Raw genomic sequence first — 25,145 nt, 5'->3', positions numbered from 1 at the left:
TTAGGTGCAGAGGGGAGGAGGGTTTGACAGCAGGTACAGAGCTGGCAGCTCCGAGGCAGATGAGTGGCCGGGGGCAGGTGCCGCACATCTGGAGGCTTCTGCAGCTGCCTCTGGGGGTTCTGCCACATGGTTTTAAATCACAGTTGGGCATCACCGGACAACCAGGACACACTCTGCGGGCTTCCTTGAGGTGCAAACATCATAGAGCGTGCTAACCGAAATCTAGATGACGGAGCCCTCTGCATACTTGAGCTCTGGGGTCTAGCCTACCGCTCTTTGAGGCAAGTTTGTACGGCATGTTCCTGTTGCTGAACACCAGAGGTACCTGCTGTATGATAGTATTTAGCAAGATGATTTTTCCAGATCCTTTATCGACTTGGAGGACCACTGTTGGTGTCATACAGTACATAACTGTATAAGATGGCAGGAGGGTTAGAGGAGCCCATCTCCTACCAGAGGGAGAAACTGAGTTTGCAAGAAGGGATGTGACTTACTGAACATCAGAGAATGTTAAAAGACTCTCTGGACAGCATGAGGCCCCTGAGTTTGGAACTACAGCATCCACACAGAGCACCCTGGGTGTGGCATCACAGGCATATAATCTCAGTGCCAGGAAGCAGACACAGAAGGAATCTGGAGACTTTCTTGGCTAGCCTAGGTGAATCTTCAGATTCAGTGTGCCTCAAAAAAATTAATTATTATTTTATTTTATTTTATTATTAATTCTACCTTTTTTTTTTTTTTTTAGATTTTTGTAGCCCAGGCTGGCCTTGAACTCATTTTATAGCTAAGGATAACCTTGAACTTCTGATTGTCCCTGTCTCCACCTCCCCAGGGCTGGGATTACAGACCGACATCAACATATCGAGTATGTGTGGCATTGAGAGGGAACCTACTCATCTTATTATCCTATCCAGGGCACATGTCTTTTCACTGTCTTTCTGTTTGCTTGGGTTAAATGCATAGCTCTTGTTAAGTTTCTCCCAGGAAAACTGTTTCAGTCAACAACTGTTTTAAGTAAACACTTGGCTTGTTGTTGTTGTTGTTGTTGTTTTCATTTAAAATTGTTTGATTGTCTGAGAAGAACAGGCATGATGCATCTCAGACTGAAGGCTGTGGTGTGTACTGGGCTGAATGTGCACACAGCAAAACTAGAGGTCTGTGTGTGTGTGTGGCGGGGGTGGGGGGACAGCTTCGTTTCTGAAAACGGACTTAAGTTCCTCATGCAGTTTAATTGGTCTGGGGAAAAAAGGAGAAGAATTGCAAGGAGAGGGGTGCCCTGGCACAGTCCTACCTGAGGACTGTGCCATCACAGCAGCTGGGAGGGATGGGCAGGGTGGGGGAGGCCTGGGGCAGAGCTACCATCTCTCCATGAAGGAGTCTCAGAAATGAGGAGTCCCAGAAGAGCTGAGAGCGGGGGCGGGAATGGGGCCTGGTGTGGCCTGGGATGGAATACGCTGGTCTCCGTGAGGAGGGGACACACAGAGGAAGACAGCAGGCCAGGACCCAAGGCACAAGCAAGAAGCCAGTGAGACGGCTCAAACAAGGTGGGGCCAGACCTGCTCCTGGGGTGTGGGGGTGCTGTTCAGAATAGCTACTCTGCAAGAGAGAAGCCTAGGAGGCACCACCGGCAAAACCCTGCTCTGTGGCCACCACGAGGTCACAAACTGAGAAAGCCTAAGAACGTCTTCACAGAAGAAGCCATGTTTTTTATATAACTATGATTTGTGCACCTGCGTGTTCAGCCCAGTATCCGGTCAGAGCCAGTCCGTGGTAACTATCTTTATTACAATTATTATTATGTTCTCTCCTGCCTCACTTCTACCCACCAGGGATCATGGGTTTTCTCTTTAACCGCTGTCAAGGTGACTCCTTGTCTGGGAGGAAGGAACTCCTTGTCTGGGAGTCCGTGAAGACAGGAACATGGCAAGGGGAAGAAAGGGTGGCCGAGCTTTTCACGCCACACTACTGCTTCCTCCTTAGGCATCTCCTTTCTCCTATGATGCCACTAAACTTAGTCGCAGTGTGCAGGTGGCTCCCTGATCTGCAAAGAAAGATGTGAACTTTTGGAAACGTGGGTTAAGACCATCTTTTGATTCAGGCTGGTAGATGATAGAGCCCCAAGGCTGGGCTTCCATCACGCTATCATTTTCTGTTTACATATGTTTAATGTTATTGCATAAAACCTTTTCCCCAAACACCAGTTTTTCAGCTGTCAGTCTACTAAATCTTTCCATGGACTCAGCCAAGGACTTCAGTAGTGAGCTGAGGACGGCCTTGACTTTACTCATTATTTTACCAGAAGGGTGTTTTAACCACTTCTGAATTGTGCTTTTTTTTTTTTTTGAATACCAACCCCCCTGAGTTCTAGTCCCCATGACCTCTCTCATTGTGGTCCTTGATTTGTTGTTGTGAGTAATGTCTTGGTCAAGGTTCATCTCTGCTCCCCCCATGAGTTTACAAACACACATTTGTCTTCCACCCTGATGCACCCTGGGGACTAGAACATTCTAGCCATTTGAAGAAAGAACCTGTGATAAATCAATATGGGGCAGGGACTAGGAAGCTTAAGGAGGACAATGGAGAATGTATGGGCTGGAAGATGCATTCTCTTTCTTGTGAAATCTGTTTGATTTTTCATTTCTTCCACTTGGAACTGAACAAGTCCCAAGCGAGACAATTTAGAAAGAAGACAATTTATCTTAAAGAACTAAGAACAGGTCCAATCACCACTTCCCCCAAAGCGACGGTTTGGAAGCCAGGTTAGATCGCTGACCCTGACTCTCTTACTCAGATGACTATGAAGTGGTTGCCCACAGGGCTGACCCACTTTCCTGTTGCAGATATTGGATGAGGGTGCTTCGTTCTGGCATTAGAAGGGAGCAAAGCAAAAACTCCAGCAGAAATGAGACATGAAGGTGACTATGGACAGGCTCAGGAGGCACTGTCAACAAGGACACACCTCCTTAAGGAGTCAAGATTGGCCAATGGGCTGCTCAGATATGTCAGGTCAACTTCTAAGACGGCTTTGGTGCCCATGAGGCTGTGTGCAGTAGGGCAGAGATGATAAACTAGGGACAGGTAAGAACTGTGGGCAAAAGAGAACCATGTCCTTTTCATAGATATAGCCTTGTCGTGTCAGATTGTGTGTGTGTGTGCATGCGTGCGTGCGTGTGTGCGTGCATGTGTGCCTTTTTCTTTTTCTTTCTTTTTTCTTTTTCTTTTTCGTTTTTTTTTTTTTGGTTTTTTTGAGACAGGGTTTCTCTGTGTAGCTTTGCGCCTTTCCTGGGACTCACTTGGTAGCCTAGGCTGGCCTCAAACTCACAGAGATTCACCTGGCTCTGCCTCCCGAGTGCTGGGATTAAAGGCGTGTGCCACCACCGCCCGGCACGTGCGTGCCTTTTTTAATCACTCTCCACTTTACTTTTTAACAGTTCTTTTCACTGAACCTGGAGCTCACAAATTGGTTAGACTCACCCCCTGCCAGTGAGTTCTAGGGTTTTTCTTATCTCTGGATGCCCCCAATTTCCACCCTCTTTGCCACGCCGGTGCTGGGATTACAGAACATGCCACTGCTGCTGTGTCCACTTCTACATGGGTGGTGGGGTCTGGATTCAAGTCCTCATGCTTATATAAAAACAAGCTCTTCACTGACTCACTAAGCTGTCTCCTCATCCCTTTTAATACTAGCAACTAATTATTTTTTAAGCCCTGGGGATTAAATTTAGGGCCTTGTTCACGAATGCTGGGTAGATTCGTCACCACCCAGTGATCTCCCAGACTTCCTTTTACTTTATTTTGAAGCAAGTACTCAAAGTTCCCAGGCAGGCCTTCCCCGGGCAGTCCTCCCAGCCTCAGTTTACCAAGTAGCTAGGATGAAAGTGCCCTGCCACCAGGCCCAGCTAACTCCCATTTTGTACATTGAAGAGCCAAATAAGGTACAATCATGAGGCCAAGCCAGCAATCATTGCTTCGGGCTTTTGTTTTCATTTTGCAATTTTAAGAGAAAAGGGAAAACATGTTCAATCCCTTGTCTGATGGACTGACTTGCATTGTAGTTTCCAATGCAGAATCCTTCTTACCAGCCATCCACGCCGGCCTTCTGCAGTTCCGAAATCCCAAACGACAGAGATCCCATGAAGTCATTCCTGCTGGTCAGGTCCCAGTCCCAGATCTCTACGGACAGTCTTCTGTCTTTGTCTGATTCCTTCAGCTGACTAGAGGGAGAGAGAGAGAGCCAGTCAGCCAAGGCCTTCGTGATTTCTCAAGCAGATGAAGTGTACAAGAGGATAAGAGACTGAGATAGAAATCCTTAACTGTCATGAGCTGCTGTGGGAGACACATTTGGTTTATACTGCCTTGGGAGGCGGGGCTCATTCTGCTTGACAGCCTGTTGCCCAAACAGGTGGGAGACCTAAGCTAGCTCTAACAAAAGCAGGTCTATCTGTGGCCATTGTCTCGGTCTTTATTCCCACAGATAGATAGTCACTGGGAAAAAATTCCAATACCCAAGACATCGTTGGGCATGCATGTGTGTGCATTTGCATACACGTGGGTTGGATATAAAGTACAGAGACTGCATGGAGAAATCTCTTGCTGGAGTCTCAGGGGAATCTGTCCTGCAACGTGGCCCTGAGAGGCTCAGCTAGTCCTTGCTTTATCCTGAGAAAGAGGCAAGGATACGAGACTGTCCCCAAGAACCATGACGCCTGCTTGTGGCTGCAACATGATCTATGGCATCAAATTACACAAAGCTGCATCCTGCTCAGTCTTCTTCTCACCAAGGGGCTTCTTTAGCAAGCCTTGTGCATAAAATAGGAATGAATTAACCAGCGGTTATTAGTCAGATCACTTAATTAGTGCTTGATTGTACATCATATTGTACACATCTGCTCAGTAAATACCAGCTATTATTATTAATGACTATTGGCCCAGACATATTGAGAGGGGACCCTCATACTCTTCCTGGCCAGAGAAGATCCTGAAGTAAAGCTGATATAGTTCTCCCAGTAGGCTGCAAACCCAGTGCCATGTAAACTCGGCCCTAGAGATACTATTAGTATGACCTACAGACTATGCCCTACTCATTTACCTTCACCAAGCAGCATACATGTTCAGTCCCATCCAACCCACCTCCACACACCACAAGCAGTCTCAACTCTTTTTAAAAAAATCTGATTTTCCCTTGGCTCACAATACTGAAATTCAAATGGAAGAGAAAGGAGGAGTGGTGAAGGGAAAAAAGGGGAAAAGGAAGAAAACAGAGGCTAAGGAGGGATGCCCCGCCCCTGATGACCTATATCCTCTGTCACCCATGCTGAGCCGTCGTGGTTTGCACTTACAATCTGAAGGTCTCGTTCCACTCGGGGTTGAGAGAGCACTTGATGGTCCTGGTCTTCTGCTTGCTCTCACTTTTGGGATCAGGAATCAGTTTCAGCTTGACGTAGGGATCTGACAAGCCATTGGGGTCCATAGGTACAAGATTTTTAGCATCTCTTACTGAAAAACAAAATGCAGTTTCAATATTAGCAACATCCAAAACGTTGAAGTGTCTGATGGTGATGCCTGTGGCACCTTCGGCAGGGTCCTGGGCATCATGCCTGCCTGAAGGAAATTTTATTAATATCAGCAGCTAGAGAGGCATGTAAATGAGACAACCTGACAGGATGCAGATTCTGTTCCATACTGTACAAAAATTATTCTTAAAAATCTTTCTTATTAGTGTATATTAATTATGCAAAATAATGATCCCTTTAATATTTTCATGTGTGTATATAACACGTGTGCTGGCTAGTTTCATGGCAACTTGACATAAGCTAAAGTCATTTTGGAAGAAGGAACCTCAAAAGAAAATGCCCTCACCAGATTGGCCCAAAGGTAAGACTGTGGGGCATTTTCTTGATTGATGATGGATGTGGGAGGGCCCAGTTCATTGTGGGCAGTGCCACCTGAGCTGGTGGTCTGGGTTATATAAGAAAGTAGGCTGGGCAAGCCATGAGGAGCAGGCCAGGAAGCAGCACCCTCCACGGTCTCTGCATCAGTTCCTGCCTCCAGGTTCCTGCCCTACCTGAGCTCCCACCTGACTTCATTAGATGATGGACTGTAATGTGGAACTGTAAGGTAAAATAAACCCTTTCCTCCCTGAATTGCTTATGGTCATAGTGCTTTATTAGAGTAACAGAAACCCTAAAACAACATATTTTATGTTCAGTCTTCCTAAAAATTGATTTCTGGCTTCCATTTTGCTCTCTCTCCTCTTTACTCCTAAGACACATTGTAATTTTTCTAAAATTGTCTTCCCTAAGGCCCACAACAATCTGCCTCCTTTAGTTTTAGCATGATAGTGTCATGGAACAGCAAGTATCAGTGTTCCTTTTTTATTTCAGTAGTATTCCATTTCATAGCTATGCCATGTTTGTTTATCCATTCATCATGTGGGTTGCATCCACTTTCTGGGTAGTAGGAATGTTGCTGCTATGAACATGTATATACCCAGACACAACGGTCATATCACATGTTATGTGATGGTCAGTTTCCTTTGAGACTTTGTTAATTGACTGGAAAGGACTTGGGACATTAGGAAAATACATTTCTGGGTGTGTCTATGAGGGCATTCACAAAGATGATTAGACCACAAGGGCTCTGGCTGAATTGTAGTGGGTAGCCATTCCAGCTTGGATCTGGAAGTTCCAAGCCCCATTGAGGCTTCGGCAACTTTCACACCTACAAGGCGGGGCCAAGGGAGGCACCTGGAAACCCAAGATCTGGATGAGCCAGTGCTCTCTCTGTTCTGGGACCCTTGATGGTGGAGGTTGACCAAGCAGAGCTCCAGAGAACACTGCTGGACTGTGACACACCTTCCCTAGACCCCACGACCTACCTATCCCTTCATTTGTAAGTTACCCACTAAATAAATCTTCCTTTTAACTACATGGAGTGGCCTTAATAATTTCACCAATACTGAATGAACGGTCTAATCCACCAATGGACACCGAATAGGAATCAGCTATTAGAAGGTGGTGGAATTGCAGAAGGTGGAGCCTTTAATCCCAGCACTCAGGAGGCAGAGGCAGGCTGATCTCTGTGAGTTCAAGGCCAGCCTGGTCTACAGAGCGAGTTCTAGGACAGGCTCCAAAGCCACACTGAGAAACTCTGTCTGGAAAAGAATCAAGCAAACAAACAAACAAACACCAGTCCCACCAAAGTCAGGAATGAGACGAGGATGCCCATTAGCACAGCCGTCACTCCACACTTGCCCTAAATGTTGCACAGATGCAGCAACACAACAAAAACAGGAATTCTCAAGCTCAAGAGGACAAGAGCAGCAGATGAGAGAATGAAAGATTGGAACATCTTCCACCTCTTCACTTCCTCCAACGTTCCTGTCCACGCACTCACAGTTCTCCCACAGTGGCCCACAGACCCACTTCTCAGGTCCACTCTAACACCACTGACATCATTTCCATCCCATGAATTCTGTTACTCCTGGCAACAATGGTTCTCTCACCAATCAATCTGTCAGACCAGACACATACTGTCTGTCCCCCTATCCTCTTCTGCTTTCACTCCATTTATGTGGCCTAGACTTTAGGGTGCAGTGTAATGGTTCCCTTGAAAACACTCTCAATTTCTTTCTAGTTTACTTATCTAAGGACACAAGTTCAATTCAACTATCTTTATTTTCCTACATCCAATCAGCTGACCACTGCTGAGATAAAAGAAGAAAGGGAAGAGATAGAGGGAGGGAGGGAAGAGGGGGAAGAGATGGAGGGAGGACGTATGGATACTCATGCAGAGGAAAGGAAAGGGGATGAGAAGTAGGAAGCAAGGGAAGGAGAGTGGGAGGGAAGCAGGACAGGAAGGAGGGGAATTTGCCTAATGTCATACAGTCAGTAGGGGTCAGGACTTAATGAATCAGATTACAAGAGACATGGATGGGTTTTCCTCTGCTAAACATGGGTTGACACTCTTGGACATATGCCCAAAGGATGCTCAATCTACCGCAAGGACACTTGCTCAACTATGTTCATAGCATCTCTATTCATAATAGTCAGAACCTGGAAACGACCTAGATGTCCCTCAACAGAAGAACTGATAAGGAAAATGTGGTACATCTACACAATTACTCAGCCGTTAAAAACAATGACACCATGAAATTTGAAGGCAAATGGATGGAAGTATAAAAAAATCATCCTGAGTGAGGAAACCCAGACCCAGAAAGACAAACATGGTATGTACTCACTTATAAGTGGATATTTGCTGTAAAGTAAAGGATAATCATGTTACAATCCACAGACCCAGAGAGGCTAAGTAACAAGGAGTGTCCAAGGGGGGAACACATGGATCTCCTTGGGAAGGGAAAACAGAAGAGATCTGTGGGTGGACTGTGGGTGTGGGTGGGGATGGGAACATGAGGGATTGAGTCAGGGTAGATGAAGGGGGAGGGTACTGAAAGAGATGAGTGAAAAGGGGGGACATTTGGGGTCAGGTAGAAACCTGGTACAAAGGAATCTACAAGGATGACTCCAGCTAAGATTCCTAGCAACAGTGATATGTATTATCTATTACTGAGCTGGCCATCTCCTATGACCAGATTGGTGACTACCCCAATTGTCATCAGAGAGCCTTCATCCAGTAGCTGATGGAAACAGATGCAGACCCACAGCCAAACATTAGACCAAGCTTGGGGAATGAAGGAATGTAGGAGCCAGAGGGGTCAAGGATACCACAAGAAAATCCACAGAAACAACTAACCTGGGCTGATAGGAACTCCCAGAGTCTGAACAGACAACCAGGGAGCCTGCACGGGGCTGACCTAGGCCCTCAGCGTATGTGTGACAGTTGTAGTTCGGTTTTCTTGTGGGACTCCTAACAGCGGGAGCAGAGGCTGTCCCTAACACTTTGGCTGATTTGGGGGAACCTATTCCTCACACTGGATTGCCTTGCCCAGCTTTACTACAAGGGGTGGTGCTTAGTCTTAGTCCTACTGCAAGCTGATCAGCCATGCTTTGTTGATGTCCATGGAGGCCCGCCCCTTTCTGAAGAGAAACAGAGGAGTGAATGAGGGGAGGGCAGAAGGGAGGAGAGGGGGGAGGGGAAGCTGCAGTCAGGATGTAAAATAAATAACTTTAATTAAAAAAAAAAAGACATGGGTTGAATTCATCCTCCATCTCAGTCACAAGTTACATCTCATTTTGTACCAAAAGCAATAAATGTTCCTCTCTGGCCTTGATTCTATTAAGTTCAATGACCAGGTCCCCACTATGCCCTAAGTGTTCTGTTCTGTTCCGAGGAGTCTGGGGAAAGCATGAGATGCTGATCCTGTCCACAAAGAACGTGCAAAACCAAATCTGTTCAAAGAGTAACTGACTTCTGATGACACTGTAGGCAGGCCACACATGCTGTGGTTACAGAGCAGGCATCTCACCCGGCTTTCTCTGTAAACTTTGAACATTCCTTTCTTGATCAATAAAATATGCTGATGCAACTGTAAAATTGGACAAAGAATATTTGGTGGGGAACCTTGAAAATACTCAATAAACATTAACTGTGCTACCAGGTCCACTTTGTTTCTTCATGGGAACCAGGTAATGGACCTTCCCGTTTGCAACATCACCAAGAGGACCCTGCATACCTAGCACAGAGGAATTCTAAAGCTCTTAAAATACGCTATTCCTGCTACTCATCCCCATGGACTGATGCTGGTTCAGTAGGACTAGAGTGAGATGTGTTCCTTTGCTTCTCTAACGCGTCTCAGGGTGAGGTAGAGGCTGCGGGCCCACGGAGCACACATGGAGTAACACAGCTCCAAAGAGTGATGCTTTCCCCACAGAACACAATCCCCAACTGTTATTTTCTCTCATCTCTCCCGTCTTCCAAGGAAAACAGCATGTGCCAGTTTCTAGTCCGGGAATGACACTTCGATCACATAGTGATCTGCATGGAAACATGAGCTGAGTTCTTTTGAAGGCCGTAAGCCTGTCTGTCTGGATGATTGGCAAGACACATGCGTGTAGAAATTGCTCATCTCGCTTCTCTTCGGGAAGGCCACTTCCCTGGGCTCCTTGTCATATGAAAGGACACCCTAGAGACAATCACTGGGAAGCAGTCGTCCGTTTTAAGTTTAGGATTCCCGCCAAATGCTCTCTGCTGGACTGCTATGCGATGTGAACTGAAGCTTTCCTTCACCTTCTGCTCCGCCCGTCTTACGGCAAACATTCCTCATCCAAACGCCAGTCCTCCTCTCCCATCACCCTTCGAAGACTTTCTCCCACTTCCGTCCTCTAGAATCTAGCCTGTCCGTCAAAGGGGCTAAAATGCTCTGGGAATGAGTAAGAGTAGAATTGATTCAGAGCTGTTGGCTCTCCCATCTCCAGGAGTACGGCTGCTTCAGAACCACTGTATCATGAACAGATGACAGGCACTGCAGGCTCAGATTCAAAGGCCCATCCCCTCTGAAGCTTTACAAAGTCAAGTCGTGTGTCCCAGCAATGAGATAGCCTCAAGTAATGTTTCCCAGCTATGAGATAGCCTCATATGCATCGAGGAAGCAAATCTCTCCAGACCACATTTGGCTAGACCAACTTTGATTTTTCTTGATAAACATTTCTTTACTATCTATGCTGAAATTCAGCCAGTGCAGATGGTACAATATGCTCCACACAAAGCAGAAATAGCACCCATCCCCTTGGTGGAAGTTAGCTAAATGCACAGGAGAAGAGCATGCTGGGACAGAACACATGTCTTGTTTTGACTATGGACCTAGGTGAGGATCAAATCAACCCCAGCAGGTGAAACCACTCTAGTCTGGTGAAAGTTCCCCAACATGGTGTGGGGAGAGGCAGCACCGACATGATTGACTTTCCTAGGAATTGTTCTTCAAGAACTTTCCTAAACGTTTAACTCTCCTCCCCTACAGAAAATAAAAATTAAAAAAAAAAAGGTTTGAAAAAGTCTGAAGAATTATGGTGCTTTATGGTTCCAATACTGGATTGTATAGATGACGAGATGGTTTTGGTTTGGTTTGGTTTTTCATTAAGACTTTTTTTTAAAGGAAATTTCCTTGGCATCCTGAGTCCCCATAGATCTTCACTATGTGTGTTGAAACAGTGATTCAAAGCCACAGCCATGGACATTCAGGTTGAGAATACTTGGAATAAGGAAAGTAAGCGCTAACCGGCACAGGGGAAGGTCTACACAAGCTAGGGCCTATCTGGACTGAGAATAACTTCAGACCTGCTGAAAACACTGAGCTAGCACACGCACAGAGGTTTTGAAGACACAAGAAACGAAAATGATTACAATGTAAAGCCCATGTTTAAGAAAAAGTTCTGTGTGATTCTGTAATGAAACTGAGATCTACATTATTAGATAATAGCAGTGGTTCAGTGGTACATTTCCCCATTTGGATAATTAGACTGTACACTTAAGAGAATGTCTTTGACCTTGGAAAATATATGCTGAAGTATTCTGAGGTCAGTGGGGATCATAATCCCTTACTGAACTCTCAAATGGTTCAGATTTTTAAAAAAGCAATTATCTAAAAATGTTTAATATAGAGGATGGTAGACTACATTAGGCACAAAATAAACTACTAGCCAATTAGGTGAAGAAAATATGAGAGCTTTTAATGCTATCCTTGCCTCTTTTCTGTCATTTTGAGACTACATCAAAATCAAGTCTCCTTAAAAGGCCCTCCAAATCTTCCAAAGGGGGGCACAATAAAGCGTATTTCCCACAATGCCTGCATGAATGCAAACGTACAAACATCTAGGAAGACACACACACAGTTATTTTTAACTAATGGTTGCATCCGAGGGGATAAAGGGCATTCTTTGGAGGTAGGAAGCAGAAGAACATTGGCCTTATCAGTCCTAGTCTGGATTTCTTACAAAGAAACTATGTTCTTATACTAATTATGTCATTGAGTTGCTTGTCAATAGTATCTGAGAATCCACTGTCCTGACCTTCAGAGGCTCCACTCCATTCTCCCAAAGACACCACAGGGCAATTGGATCTTCCCTGCAATGCTTCAAAACTGTAATTTGAATTACAGGACCCAGCCATTTGCAGGCTCCATGCTAAATGCAGAGTCAAGATGTAGTAATTGAGACCAGTGGGACTCCCTCTGCAGAGGCCCCTCTGTGAAACCAGGACAAGAGGAACAAACACTGACTGAACATATGAAAGCATTTTCTACTACCCTGTCCTGCCCTCTAACTCCAGGACCATTCTAGTAGCTGACATTTCTCCTGGACCTTTGGTTAACCCCGTGGATATGTGTTACATTTCCTCATCTAGATAATCATGTAACACATATATTGAAGAATATGTTTACTCTTAAGAAATATACGTTGGAACACTTTAGGATTAGTGAGAACTATGACCTCAACTTATTCTCAGATGATTCATGAAAAATGCTCATGTAAAGAAGTATTTACCAGAGAGAGCTAAAAATCCCCACATACTCTGTCACGCCCCCACAGGAAGCTTCTTTAGTCTACGGTCTATGTTTGTGTCAGCTTGATTTCTGCTTCTTTTTACCCATGGCATTTCTAACACCATCTTTCTCTGGTGCAGTGGCTTTGTGAGGCCTGACTGTCCCCGAGTCTTCTTCCCCAACCCCTTCACTGGTCACATTCTATGTGGTGCCCCTGATCTTTTTTTTTTTTTTTTTTTTTTTTGGTTTTTTGAGACAGGGTTTCTCTGTGTAGCTTTGCGCCTTTCCTGGGACTCACTTGGTAGCCCAGGCTGGCCTCGAACTCACAGAGATCCGCCTGCCTCTGCCTCCCGAGTGCTGGGATTAAAGGCGTGCGCCACCACCGCCCGGCCATGGTGCCCCTGATCTTAAAGCAAGCGAACGTGGGATTTTAGGGAGGCTACATGCAGACCCGAGTCATCTGGAGCACGTCAGGGCCCCACAGGCTTCTGGCACAGCTGGCCTCCCGGGGCTGCTGGCAGAGGTACAGTTGTCACACATCTAATTACCCATGTAGAGTCCAACTTCCAGCTGGGACTGTCCTAGTGACTGTCGAGAAAAGAGCCTGTCAAGCTATCGCAAGTGAGAAAAAGGCGGAAGATGATGTAGAGAGCTAGAGAATGCCAGACCGGGGCTTAAACTCCCCCTCTGCCATGATGTGCATTAACTGGGTGTTTTAAATCAAAAGATTTCTTGGAACCTCAGTTTTCCTATTTCTAAAAAACAAAACAAAACAAACAAAAAACAGTGCTGGCATTTGAACATGGTGATGAGTAGATCTTTGAAGTTCGTTGACTAGCCACCTCAACCAAATTTGTAAGCTCCAGGTTCAGTGAGAGACCCGTCTCAAATAATAAAGAGGTTGATTGTTCACCCTCCCAAGTGATCAAGAAAGATACCCAGTGTCAACCTCTGGCCTCCACAGGCAGGAGCACACAGGTTTGCTCATATGTGTACATATACAAACTCACAAATACATGCACCACATACACACACTCACAGGCATGCACACACACACACACACACACACACACACACACACACGCATATACACACAACACATGCCTAGGAGAGATGAACTAAAAGAAAAAAGGATTTATTTGGGCTGATGCTATCATTAGTTTTAGGCCCTGGTTGGCCGCTTTTAGATCCATAGCCAGGCAGAAACATCCTGGTGGAAGAATGATGTAGGAAACGCTGCTCACTGCATGGCATTCCGTAAGCAAGAGGAACAAATGGAAGATGCCAGGGATAAGGTTTACCCTTCACAGTCATGTCCCCAGGAACCTACTTCCTCCATCTGGTCCCCATTTCTCAAGAGTCCATTCAGCTGTGAATGCACTGGTGGATTGATCCATTGGTAAGGTAGCATAGTCCCAACTGTCAAGGGATCCAGCTTTTAACACATGAGCCCTTTGGGGAGACAGACAACTTCGTATCCGCACTGTACCATCACCCTAGTTACCAGGAGAGTGGTGTTTAGGGAGGAGGTGGAGCTCATGGCAGAAGTCTAACAAATGCCAGTTTCCTTTTCCAGTAGAGAATTGAGACCAAATCATGTGATGAAAATGTACAGTGACCAAGATAAATTTCAGGACTGAAACAGCATCCCTTCGATGTGATCTTCGTACAAATGAACCCCAGAGGATGATGGACGGTCTGAAGTCAGATGCGATAAATCCATCCCTTGTTACCAGAAGCTTCTTTCCATTACAATTTAGTTACTTGGACTTTTGCCTGGGATGGCATCTCCTATGAACTCCCAAGAGCCTTCAATTTTTTTTTATTGACAGAATAATTGCACATCTTTATGGGGCACGTTGTGATGCTTTAGTATGTTTATATATCATGTATTGATCAACTCAAATCACCTCAGTAAATTCTTCATCATCTCAGACATTTCTCATTCCTATGTGAGAAGAACATTCAAAAGCCTGTCTTCTAGCTATTTTGGGTTTATTTATATTCTTATTTCTCTGAGCCTTTTACATTTTAACCCTCTTCCAAGCCCCCAGTTCCTTGGTGGCTCCCTTTCCTCTGGCCCACTAGGCGATTACTGTGGTTCTCTTTCTCTCCAAATCCTGCACAAAGGGCGACACTTTCCCATCACTTCTGGGTGGGAACATTAACATCTCTACCTTCTTGTCTCTGTAGCATCCTCCTCCTTGAATATATCAGCAGGATCCCCGTGATGTCTGCCTGAGGGAGCATTCCGCAGGGAGGCATCACTCAGGCAGCTTGATGTCATCATGCAGTTACGGTCTTCAGCCACAGTTTGACCTTCTTCAACACCCAGTCACCCAGTCACATGCTTTCCCAACCACTTCTGCCAGGAGCCATTTCATGATTTCCATTGTTAGAACTCGACTGGTTTCCCAGCTCCATCTTGTGTGTCTGATGAAGATCTGTGCCAGGTGTCCAACAGAGCTGTATGTGCCAATGACCTCTAACTCTATTGTATTTTCATCAGATAATGTGTGAGAGATTTCCAGGGCCTTTGGGAATGGAATACAACAAGGTCTCTCTAGCAGGGAACTATATTACCGAGCCTGTGGATATTAGACAAGAAGAGAATTCCTTTATTGAAGGTCTCGGGGCTCAAGGCAAAGGAAGCTGAGAGTCATTTTAATTCTGTTGTTAGCTTTCAGAGTTTTAAACCTTTCCTTCTTGTCAGAGACTGGGGAAGTGGTTTTAAAACTGGAGCTTTTGTTTGGTGTGTTTCCTCCCCAGGTCCACTCTTAAATTTTCTTTCATAACTAAAACATTCTTTGTATGCAGTTCATCGGTGGTCTTCCTTGATCTACTTCAAATTGAGGTGATCTTCCATTTGCTCTGACCTTTGCCCTGGGAACATTTGGTACCCATTTACCTATGCATAAATGTCATTTGCTCTCCATGTCTGTCATTTTGTCCATGATTATAGTTATTTCTTCATCTCTTGTTGTCTAGGAGCACACCCCTCACTCGTTTCCATATCATTTGTCACCCTTTATCAGTAGGTGTCCTCAGCTTGCCATGCCTGTGCACTTCTGTTTGCTTTATTGTTGTAGATAGCTTTCTAAGGGCTGGAAGTGTAGCTCAGTGGGTACAGTGCTTGTCTAGAATGCATGAAGCCTAGATTCGATCCCCAACGCTGCATAAACCAAGAGAGGTAAAGCACATCTGTGGTCCCAGCACTCAGTGGAAAGAGGTGTTTCAGAAGCTGAAGGTCACCCTCAACTCCATAACAAGCTGAGAGAGATGAAATGCACACAGGTACTCACTCTGCCCAGCCACATCAACAAAAGACTGATTTTCAGCATCATGCTATCCTTCATGATTATTTGATGTGGCCTTTCTCTTAGCGAGACCCGTTGTCATCTCCAACCATTGCCCACCACTTGCATCATATGTCACTTTTTACTTTCTGCCTACAGCGTTTTACAGGTCTTTCTGGTTTTTTGTTTGTTTTGTGGAGTGCACATGGGTAGACTGAAATAAGCTATCACAAACTCAGAACCCAGAGCAGTTCCATCATCTCGGGGAAATCTTTCAAACCTCTCCTCTGTGTCACCATCTTCTCCACCCACAAGGCTCGGGCTGCCACTCATCTGTGTCTCATCATTACAGTGCTGCCTTTTCAATAACTAAATGTATAAATAGAATCATGCAGTATGAATCTGTCCAAGAGTGGCTCCTCTTACTCAGTATGACGCCTTTGAGAGGCATCCAAATTGTTATGCATTTGAATAAATCCTTTTCATAGCTGAGTAGTGTTCTATTGTGTGGATGTATCGTGGTGTGTTTCTCTGTTAACTGTTGAACACAGTTGAGTTGTTTCCAATGGAGAAACACCCAGGAGACAGATCAGTGAGTTATATGGTTACGTGTATGTTTAGCCTCATATGACAGCAACAGCTGTCCAGAGCAACTGTGCCTTCTGCATTCTTATTCAATAATGAATGACAGTTCTTTGTTCTGTGTCTTTGCCAACACACGACACTGGTAGTACGTCTTACTGTCATTGATTATTAAGCTATTATAATTGGTAAGTAATGGCACCTCATCTCTGTTTTAATCTGTGTTTCAATAGTTTCCAAAGATAATGGGTATCTTTTCACAGGTGGGTTTACCATAGTAATGTTGTCTTGAGTGAAGCAAGAGTCTGTTTAGCTTTGCAGCCTGTAATAGCCAGGCCTGATAGCATAGGCTTGTAATGATCAGGAGGCTGAGGCAGGAGGATCAAAGTTTCAAAGCTCTCCTGGGTAATTAAATGAGGCCCTGCCTCAAAATAAAAACTAAAAAAGAGTGCACCATGCCTTGAGTTTAATTCCCAGTGCCACAAACCAAAAATCAAACAACAAAATTAAAACCAAACCCTCCCCTCCCTCCTCCTCCCCCTCTTCCTTTTCTTATTCACCCTCCTGTTCATCGTCATCATCATCATCATCATCATCATCACCACCACCACCACCACTGTCTCTATTTCTCCCTCTCTCTCCTCCCGAGGACTTCACTCCAGGATCTCACTCACTTTAGCCCAGCAGTGTGTAACTGGGCACCCATGCTCGATTCGCAGTATCGTCTTCCAGGTTACAATCTTGGTTTCACTCTGTAGCGGTGTCTTTCACAGAGCAAACACGTTCACAGTTTAATGAAGTTTAATTCATCTTACTTCTCTTGTATGAGTTCTATTTTTGGTGTCATGTCTGCGACCTCTATGTCTAACTTCACACTATAAATCCCCCACCGCTTTCTAAAATTTCACACTTTCACCTTTTTTCATTCAGCTCTGCCCCTCGCTTTGAGTTAATTCTCCCATGTACCACAAGGTGGAGGTTAAAATTTATTTAGCTTGTATACAGACATTCAGTCATCCCAGAATGATTTGTTGGAAGCCTGGCCTTTTCCTAACTTCACTGCCTTTGCGCTTTTGCAAACAATCACTAGGTCGCCTTTGTGTGGCTGTTTCAGACTCTCCTTAGCAGAGAGTACTCTGTTGCCTGTCCCTCTCCCATCACCAATACCGCCATCCTCGATTAGCGCAGCTTCCTAAAGCAAATCTCAAGGCTGAGGATTTGCCTCTTATAACTTTCTTCTTCATCTTAAAAATGCAGCACACAAATTCTAAAAGTGCCTTATTCATAATTTAAAAATCTGTATGGCATTTGATTTAAATTTATAAATCAATCATCAAAAGCTGACATCTTAAGGGCTGGAGAGATGGCTCAGCCGTTAAGAGCACTGGCTGCTCTTCCAGAGGACCTGAGTTCAATTCCCAGCAACCACATGGTGACTCACAAACATCTATAGTAGAATCTGATGCCCTCTTCTGGTGTAAAGGTGTACGTGTAGGTAGAGCACTCATACGTAAAATAAATAAATTTTAAAAAGAACTGACATCTTGGGTTGGGGTGGCTCAGTGGGTGTAGAATACTTCTCTAGCATGCTTAGGATTCCAGGTTCGATCCCCAGAACTCAGAAAAAAAGGAGGGGGTGAAATTAGCACTTTTACTCTGTGGAGCTGACCAATCCATAAACATAATACAACTCTGGATTTATTTTTGTAATGTTCTTTCCATGTTTTAAATAATTTTAAGCATATCGATTCAGACATCTGTTATTAGATTTGTACTTGACTATCTCATTTGATGTTGGAGCTATTTTGCGTGCATTTTTTAAAGTTTGGTTTCTAATTGCTCATCGTTAGTATGTACATCATACTTTGTGTACAGCTACAGCAGAGTCCGCACTGTTCCTGTGTTCAGTCATCGGCTCTGGAATGTTCCTGTAGACTCCTGTGAGGTTGTGCTTAGATGGTCATGTTTTCTGTGTACAGAGGAAGTATTTATGTTTCGAATTTGCTTGCCTTCTTTTCTTGCCCTATCACACTGGCTAGATCTCCAAATATATTCGGAAGCAGGATGAAGGCAGACATTCTGTATTCCCCTGTACCACAGAGGAAAGCAGTAGGTGTTTGGTGGATCCCTTTATAACATCAAAGATGTTCCCTTCTATTTCTAATATGCTGAGAACACTCCTTGAGAATAGGTATTGAATGATGTCAAATGCTTTTTCTGTAACAGATGCTATATTCATTGGGTTTTCTTTCTTCAGATTATAGATATGGAGGGTCATATTGGGTGATTTTGGTTATTGACTCAGTGTGGCACTGCCAGGGTGGAACTTACTTGCTTAGGGCATATCACATTCTACATAGACTTCTGGGTTTGATTTGTGAATGTTTGGCTGAACTCTTGTATTTATTTTCTCAAGGGCTATGTGCTTATAGTTTCTTGTAACGTTTTAACTGGTTTTAGTATGCTTCCTTCATAAAACAAGTGGAGAAGGTCCTCTTATACTTCCCAGAGAGAACTGCTGTCATTTCTTCTTTAAGTGGTAAAATTTACCAATAAAGATTTCATTTTAGGGGTCTTAAGAGATTGCCTAGTCAGTAAAGTGCCTGTAAGCATGAGGCCCTCAGTCTGGATTCCCAGAACCCATGTCAAAAGCTAGGTACAGCATCTTGGATCAGTGCTCAGGGGGAGAGTGAAACAAACAAATTCCTGAAGCCAGACTAGCTGGATCCATGAGCTTCAGATCCAGCAAGAGACCTTGTCTCAAAATCATAAAAGTGGAGCAAGGTCAAGGAAAGATACCAACACCTGCCTCCAGCACCACCACCACCCCCCATGCCAGGCACATACTCATGTTCACCTGCACAAATGTGTACACATGTACACTATCAAGTAATATAGCACTCAGGCACACACACACACACACACACAAGTACATATAACACACACATGTCCTAACAAGTACATATAACACACACACTAACAAGTACATATAGCAAACACACACTAACAAATACACATACACTCATACACTCATATACTCATACACACACTAGCAAGTACATATAACACACATATACCACACACATACACACATGCACTAACAAGTATGTATTACCACACACACACATGCACACACAAACATTAACAAGTACATATAACACACACACACACACACACACACACACACACACACACACTTTTTTTCATCTTAAGCATCTCTTTTATCTGGAGGCTACAGTTTAATGCATTGTATTTTCATTTTCTTCCAGTTCAACACGTTTTCTAATTTCCCTTGAGATTTTTCTCTTTGAGTTAAACCATGAGTTAGTTAGAAGTTAGTCCTGAAGTTTCTGTATGTTCTCCAAGGCTTTTACTCTCGTGGTCTTGGTTCCTATCTAAACACTGACAACACCTTGCTACATCTCCTCACTGAGCTTCCAACTCGTGGAGAGCCATCACTGGCAAGCTCGCACTGGATGTCCACACCAAAGTCAACAGGGCCAACGGATTTATCATCTCCCTGCCCTCTCCCACCGTCTTAATTACTTTTCTACTGCTGTGACAAAAATACCATGACCAAGGCAAGTTATACAAGAAAGCATTTAACTTGGGATGTCACAGTTCCAGAGGCCTAGAGTCCATGACCATCATGGTGGGGAGCATGGAGGCAAGGAGGCAGACATGGTGCTGGAGCAGTAGCTGAGAGCTTACGTCTGACTCACAGGCAGCACAAGGTGGGGAGAGAGAGAGAGAGAGAGAGAGAGAGAGAGAGAGAGAGAGAGAGAGAGAGAGAGAGAGCTTTTGAAACCTCAAAGACCACTTGCAATGACACTCCTTCTCCAACAAGGCCACACCTCCTAATCCCTCTGAACAGCTCAAATATAAGAGTCTATGGAGGCCATTCTCATTCAAACTACCACACCCATTTCATCTGTTCTCTTGTTTTCAATGACACTTTTAGGGAGTCCCATCCATCCAACTATGCAAGAGAATCTGGAAACCACCTGGGCCCTTCCTGTGGGTTTCATCTGTAACTATAATCTTTTCATTTGCTCCATGTCTCTCTTTTCTGGTTTTTTTGTTTTTGTTTTGTTTTGTTTTTCCAGACAGGGTTTCTCTGTGTAGTTTTGGAGCCTGTCCTGGAACTCGCTCTGTAGACCAGGCTAGCCTCTAACTCACAGAGATCTGCCTGCCTCTGCCTCCTGAGTGCTGGGATTAAAGGTGTGTGTAGCACCATGCCCTGCTCTTTATCGTTTTTTATGTGCTTGAGCAGTGCCCCTCCAATTGAACAATGATAATGCCACAGGGTATTTCTTAGTTCCTTTCACATTGCTGTAATAAAACACCCTGACCAAAACAACTTAAGAATGAAGGGTTCAATTAGCTCACAGTTCAAGCTACAGTCCATGGGGCAGGGAAGTCAAGGCAGTAGGACCTGGAAGCAGCTGATGACATCACATCCACAACCAGGGAGCAGAGAGGGATGCATGCTACCGCTCAGCCCCCTTTACAGTATCCAACCAAGATCCCAGCCAGGGAATGGTACCATCCACAACCCACAGTGGGCAGGTCTTGTCATCTCAATGGAAGTAATCAAAATGATCACCTACAGCCATACCCAGAGGCCCATTCCCCAAACGACTTTCTGTGTCATCGGGTTGATGACACTGACCATCATGGAAATTGTGATTTTAACCCATCTGTGAAACCTGGTATCGTGCCTGGCTTGGGTGAGTGGTTGGCAGACAGCAGTTCCTTCTAGGGTGGCTGCTTAGACGCTCAGTTGTTCTTCTCCTAGTAAAATGAAGAGGCTCCTGGTTGGTTTCTGACCTCTAATCTTACTTTATTGGCCCCATCCTCCATACCCCAAAGTGATCTTTCAGACATTCAACTCTGACCATATGTTCTCCAAACAGAAACATTTCATAGTTTTGAGAAAGTCTATTTATATTTTACACTATAAAACTAGGTCAAAGGAGAAAAACGATGTAATTATCTTTTAAAATGATTTAAAGGACAACTGAAAAAAATTCGGCAACAATTCCTTTTTTAACACTCAGGAAAAAAGGAATAGACAAATGCTATACTCGACATAATAAATGTATCAATGGCTTTCATCATGCTTCCTGGGAAAACGCAAGAGGCGTATCTATTAAGACCACAATCAGGGGCTGGAGAGATGTCTCAGAGGTGAAGAGCACTGGCTGCTCTTCCAGAGGTCCTGAGTTCAATTCCCAGCAACCACATGGTGGCTCACAACCATCTGTAATGAGATCTGGTGCCCTCTTCTAGCCTGCAAGTCTACATGTAGACAGAACACTGTATACATAATAAATAGAAACTCTAAAAAAATTTAAAAAAAGACCACAATCAAATTAAGGATGCCCAGCACCAGAGCTATAACTTAACATCCCTCTAGAAGTAGCAACCAGTGCAATCACATGAAGGGAAAGCACAGGAGATTTGGATGTCGGGAAGGAGAATGTAAAATTAGCTAGCATGGTCTGACTGAGTCTTAGAGAAATCTCTGAAGATTTTAGAAAGTGATTGACACCATTTTTCTACTTTGTAACTCTGACCAAAATTTTCCATTTTTAATCCCAGTCATTTCAGTGGGAATTTACAAGAAGGGGCCCTTAAATGTGCTGCCTTGGTTGAGTATAAATTACTTTTTTAATTAGGAAAGAAAAAGTTACGGCAGATCTGGAAGGAATTGTTAAGTAATGTGAGGCCAGGCTTGTGTCCATTACTTTTAACAAACTAAATTCAGGAGGCTGAAAAGATGGTTCAGTGGTCAAGAGCACTTGCTACTCTTGCAGAAGACCTGGATTCAGCTCCCAGCACCCACAATGGGCAGCTCACCCCTGATCATAATTCCAGCTCCAGGAGGCCCAACAGAGTCTACAGGCACCTGTACTGAGGTGCACACACTCACACACAAACACATACATACACTTTTTTAATAATAAAAATCCTTTTAAAAATAATAAACAAATAAACTAGAGTCAGATGTAACTTGGATGTTCCAAGGTTCAGCCACTCATTCTCCTGAGTTCTGAGTTTACATCACTATGAAACTCATGTAGCTTGTGGGTTCCATAACTGACTTCTCCTTAGAGTCAGAAAATTGGAAACCAGGGCAGTTTTATAACCCAATACACCCAGTTTAGTGTTAACTGTTTTCTACACAGATGCCCCTGATAACTCGGGGTCCTGCAATTCTCAAGGTTACTCTATACCTACTCAGACTCTAGACTGGCACAGACCCCAAGCCCTTAAGTATCTCCCCTCCACAGGAAGCATTTGAACGAGTCTCCACTGAGGTCTCTTACGCTCAGTCTACTTATGCCTGGAATTCCCCAGTAATGAAGACAATTCCACTGCTGAGTCCTTCTAGGGGTGCAACATTTATCACTTTGTGTAGGGCAGAGCATGTAAGGCTTGATGGAGACAGGAGAAACTTGTCAGACCATTTGGGTAAATCAGAGAACCCCCTCCCCATGAACATCTGTTCCCCAGGCTAGCCCTGAGGGTCTTTCGGTAGACTGAGGACATCTGTTCTGGGAATTCAGCAGGCAAAAAGTCAGCTTTACTTCTTCTTGAGAGACCCCCCTCCCTTCTGCTCCCTGTTGAGGGAAAAGCAGGGACAAACAAGGCTTCATGCTTCCTCGCTCACATCCTCAAGGCAGGAACCAAGATGAGGTACCCATGAGGCCCTGTCTTTGTCTGGGTGCCGAGTAGATGTAGCAAGCAGCTTCCAGCCCCTCTGCTGCAGCAGCAGATGACATGGCTTTGGGCACTGCTTGGAATGTGATTATTTCTAAAGATGTGACATAAATACTAACATGGGGTCCCTAGAGCTGCAGAGTTGCTACTTGGCAGCTTAATTTGGACATTCAATCAAAACTGTTCGCAGTAGCTCTGCACAGCCCGAGCAGCCAAAGCCAGAAGCCATGCAATCTGCTCGCTGTGATCGCTAAGTGATGGGTTTAATTTCCAGAGGCTTGGGACAAAAACCTCCCTAACTCTGAGGAAGGCAGTCTTACCTCGGTTCTCTGAAGAAACAGTACATATTTTCTCATTTCTTCAATGGGCTCCCTGTTTTGTTAGAAGAGCCCCATCTACATTAACCACATCACTGAGTCATGGGATTCAAAGGATTTTTGAGAACCTGACAGCCACATGCTGGAGTCATGTTCCCCAGACAGTCAGAGGAAAGAGCTGTCACTGGAAGACAAGTTTTCTGTTTCTTCTACTGTTGTACAGAGGCGATGGGGTAGGAAACGATCTGTTAGAAGGAGTCCCCACAGAGAAACATCTCCCTGTTATATACTGCCAAACATGCTCAGAAGCCATGAAAACAGGAGAATGTTCCCCCTGGACCCATTTATCATAAATACATGCATGATGGATGATGGTGTGTGTGTGTGTGTGTGTGTGTGTGTGTGTGTGTGTGTGTGTGTGTGTGCATGAATTGATGGGTAAATGAGTAGATGGATAGACAGGTGGGTGGATGGACCAGTGGCTGGGTGGCTGGATAGATAGGTAGGTGGGCAGATGGACAGATGGTTGCATAGATGAATGAGTAGATGAATGAATCAATGGTTAGATGATGGGTGGGTTGATAGTTGAATGGGTAGATTAATGACTGAGTGGGTGGGTGATTGGATGGATGGATAGATAAGTAGATGAGTGTATGATATGGGTGGGTGGTGAGAAGGATAGGTGGTTGACTGGATGGATAGATCAATAGACAGACGGATAGATGAGTGGAGGGGTATGTGTGGATGATTAAAATAAAGAGCCTAGTCTGAGGGAAGTTGCCATTCCCACTATCTTTTTACTGAGCCATTCATATCTCAAAGCCACTCATCATAGCACCTTTTGAATTCTCCCCACACCACCCCCATTCTTTGCCACCAGACATATGCACATGTGCAAAGATACCCATGTTTCATTCAAAATACTTTCAAATGGCACAAGCTAAGAGCTAAGATACCAGCTGGCCATATGATGTCGTCCTCAGCATTGCAACAGGATCCTGGGGGGACCTCTGACATACCTAAGCATTTAGACACTATGCTATGGGGAGGTCTGTGATGTGGGAGCATCCCAGGAGGATGGATGGGACTTCAAAAAAAGCTACCTCAAGAAGGTCACAGCTACTTTCTACCAGCTGGAGAAATGGTGGTGATTTCTGGAAGAATGCCTGACTTTTTCCAGACACCGATGTTGATCTGATAGCATCGTCAAAAGGCTTGCACACCAGGGATGAGGTGAATTCTAGCACAGACGCCACCCTGTACCTCTGCATGATTGCCATGCTCAGAAGGAAGGGGATGCCCTGCAGAGCCTGCCCACCCGAGATGCCATCTCTGGCTCACATGGATCAAGCACACTGTGACTCCATAATCCATTACAGTTTGAAATGATTTGTTTCCTCACTTCCCACTTTACTGGATTCTGTCACTTGTACTCTGAGGCCCTTCCCGCCACCCAGGCCCTGCAGCTAGACATGAGTCATCTCCTCTTGCCTCAGGGAGAAAGTTGTCAGGTGTGACTGAAGAACAAAGGCGGCAAATGCTTGACTTCTCAGTCCTCAAAGCTCCTGTCTGCTCTTTCTTCTCCATCACAACTTGGAAGGTGAACTCCAGGATGACAGGGGGTATAGACCAAGAAGCCGATCATCCCTTTTCTGTTGTGTGATTTACCCCTCTGCTGCCCAGACTCTGAAGTGATGAGCATAGTCTGAAGGAAGTTGCCATTCCCAGCTTCCAATCCGGAAGCTACAGGGCTAGGGGTGTAGCTGGTTAGGGAAGGTGCCTGAC

General features: G+C 44.7%; 1 protein-coding gene across 2 annotated transcripts in view; it reads right to left on the bottom strand.

Moving 5' to 3' along the window:
* Window positions 1-25,145, bottom strand: part of Prkcb (protein kinase C beta) — a 336,312-nt gene that overhangs the window by 103,691 nt on the left and 207,476 nt on the right. For both annotated transcript variants that reach the window (XM_006980349.4, XM_006980350.4), the window contains exons 6-7: window positions 5,343-5,499; window positions 4,083-4,217 (exon numbers count right to left, since the gene is read on the bottom strand). In XM_006980349.4, coding sequence (XP_006980411.1) covers window positions 4,083-4,217; window positions 5,343-5,499 — 292 coding nt within the window. The remainder of the gene's footprint in view (window positions 1-4,082; window positions 4,218-5,342; window positions 5,500-25,145) is intronic.

The sequence above is a fragment of the Peromyscus maniculatus genome, chromosome 1 (genome assembly GCF_049852395.1).
Source record: "Peromyscus maniculatus bairdii isolate BWxNUB_F1_BW_parent chromosome 1, HU_Pman_BW_mat_3.1, whole genome shotgun sequence".
NCBI lineage: Eukaryota > Metazoa > Chordata > Mammalia > Rodentia > Cricetidae > Peromyscus > Peromyscus maniculatus.
This window is presented reverse-complemented; position numbering and strand designations above follow the sequence as displayed.